The sequence below is a fragment of the Phaethon lepturus genome, unplaced genomic scaffold (genome assembly GCF_000687285.1).
Source record: "Phaethon lepturus isolate BGI_N335 unplaced genomic scaffold, ASM68728v1 scaffold11022, whole genome shotgun sequence".
NCBI lineage: Eukaryota > Metazoa > Chordata > Aves > Phaethontiformes > Phaethontidae > Phaethon > Phaethon lepturus.
Window position 1 is genome coordinate 35,668 of NW_010521395.1, and position 2,442 is coordinate 38,109.

Below are 2,442 nucleotides of genomic sequence, written 5' to 3' on the forward strand. Positions count from 1 at the left end.
CTTGATGTAAAACACATTTCTGAAATACTCCACTGGGGCAGCCAGCGCCAGAGCCTCCAAAAGCAAACCTCACCCTCTCCAAGTCACCCTGAAGAACAATTACAAGATTATTGTGGCAAGTTACAAAACAGTTAATCAGAGAGGCATGACTTTTCATAAATAAATGGCCAGGCACCCGGCTCTCCAGGGCCCTGAGCTTTATGCAGAACAGACGTTTCGCTCGCTTACATCCTGCAGCGGGTCAAGGCAGAGGAGCTGCAGGCGCTGTGCTGTAACAGCACACAGTACTGACAGCCGGGAAGACAGTGCTGCTATAACGAGGCATTCACAGGACTTATGTGCAGGAAGTATTTATCGGAGGACAAATATACCCACTCTTTCTGTTGTTCCGCTAGTTTTTCTGCCAAGCATTTTACCAGGACAGGGTCTACTTTGGAGTCAAACTTGTTGGCAAACCAGTGCCCATAATTCAGAAGCCATCTTAATTCTGCGGCCCCATAGATGCAGACACTGCGAAGATGGGTACCAGTGCAGGGAGGATACAAATGGTCTTCAAGATAATTCCATTTCACCAGACGAGTTTTGCTTTGTAGGTCTGTTATGTCCTGGGCCAACCTTGGAACCTCCCCAGGGACCCCAGGAACACGTACAAGAGTGGCCCAGAAATGTTCATCCGGAGAGTATGTATCCCTTGACCATTCAAAGAAATCTTTTGCCAGAGAGCTTCCAAGTGTATATTGAATAAATGCTCGGCTTAAAACAAAATAGGCACTGCCTACAAATACCTCAATATTATGAGGTGGTGGATTCTTGGAAATGCTGGTTTTTACAGGCATCTGCATGTACTCATAAGGCACTTTCATAAGTTCATAGTGATAAGTAAATCGTTCTCTTTTGCTACTGCTTGGCTTTATAGTTTCCAGCATGTTTCCTCCACCAAGTTTCTTCAGTTCGCTGACCAGCTCAAAATTGGATCTCAAAGGGAAATCTTGGCCACACAAATTAATAACATACTTCCAGGGAACTGAAGAGTCCATCAAATCAGACAAACAATTGAAATCTGCTTGCAGCCGTGAAATATGTGCATAGTCCACTGTCTCCAATTTTGACGCAATAAAAATATTGGGGAAACACTTAGCTAGGTTGTTCATAGCAGATTTGAAACTTTTTGCTGCTTTTTGGTCATAATGAATGCAGTAAATATTTTGATGACTGTACAGTGAATGTATGAGTCTTTCTACCATTGCTGCGTCTTTGTGAACAACCAAAGAATAGGCAATTGGAAAACCCTCCTCCTCCGGAGAAACAGGTTTTAGGTGGTATTTCCTAAGTGAACGATACACGTGGCAATCACTCGTTATTGCCACAACATCGTCATCAGCTAAATCAATTATCTCTTTTCTTCTTATCTCTAAACTCTTGCCAATTTCATGGGGATCTTGTTCATATATAGCCGAACAATTAATTTCATACTGGAACTCATTTCTAAGGTAGGAATACCTGTTTCTAATGTAAGAAGAAGTACTTAAGAAGTGCTCAACCAAATAAATGCCCTTAGAGGGAAAAAAGTGTCTTTCGACATGGAGAAGCTTCAGCAGTGCAATCAGCCACCCGGTAACACACAGGATCAGGATCTTCCTTCGTGAAGGACACTTGTAGGGACACTTGTGTCTCTTCATTCTGCAAGACAACAGAGACATGATGGTATTTTAAATCAGGAACAAAGCATCAGAGGCAGTTCCAGCTTCTAACAAAGACATGTGCACACCGGTCTGTCTACAGAATAAACACCACCTTAGCAGGGCAGCGCACTGGAAATCTGCAGTTTCTTCTTAATCATCTTGTTAATTCCGAGACAGATTTTACCACAATAATGGGCAAATATTTCATTACCCTGAATTAGCTGACCTGAAGGCAATAAACCAACTCAGATTTCAGATGATTTCCAGCTAAATAAGAGTGTTGGAACAAGACTCCCACTGTTTATTTTCCAAACATTTTTTTAATTTCTTATGAGTCACAAAATGAGGTGCCGCAACCCCTGAACCGGCAGAAACATGACTGTCCTCATGTGAGTAGGAAGGATTGTTTGTTTTCCTGAGTAACTCCAGAGGATTCAATGGGAGCAGCAAGGGGATCTCTTGTGAGTTTGCAAAGAATGTGTGCTTCATTGTAGACATTAGTATTTAAAAAAAAATAAAGCATTAAACCGAAAGGTTCAGAATTCAGTCAGAGCATCCTCCTTGTCTCTAACATTGGGGCTGGCCCATGAAGATGTCCAAGGGGAAACAAATTTCCTTCCTGTCCTCCCCCAACAGGATCTGACAAGACCAAAGTCTTCCCTGTGTCCAGATTTCTTCTGGAAAATACTGCTAACCTGCCCTGAAGAAAGAGATGGGTGAAGACATAGCACTTCCATCCACTGCAATCAGTATATAGTGT

General features: G+C 42.5%; 1 protein-coding gene across 1 annotated transcript; it reads right to left on the reverse strand.

The window, feature by feature from the left end:
* Positions 1 to 311: 311 nt before the first annotated feature.
* Positions 312 to 1,679, reverse strand: GCNT4 (glucosaminyl (N-acetyl) transferase 4, core 2). Its single transcript, XM_010281511.1, has one exon. The coding sequence runs from the start codon at positions 1,677 to 1,679 to the stop codon at positions 312 to 314; it is 1,368 nt and encodes a 455-aa protein (XP_010279813.1).
* Positions 1,680 to 2,442: the final 763 nt, after the last annotated feature.

What these genes read in the sequence shown, in the direction of transcription:
- GCNT4 (XM_010281511.1), bottom strand. Translation starts at nt 1,679, where the DNA reads ATGAAGAGACACAAGTGTCCCTACAAGTGTCCTTCACGAAGGAAGATC.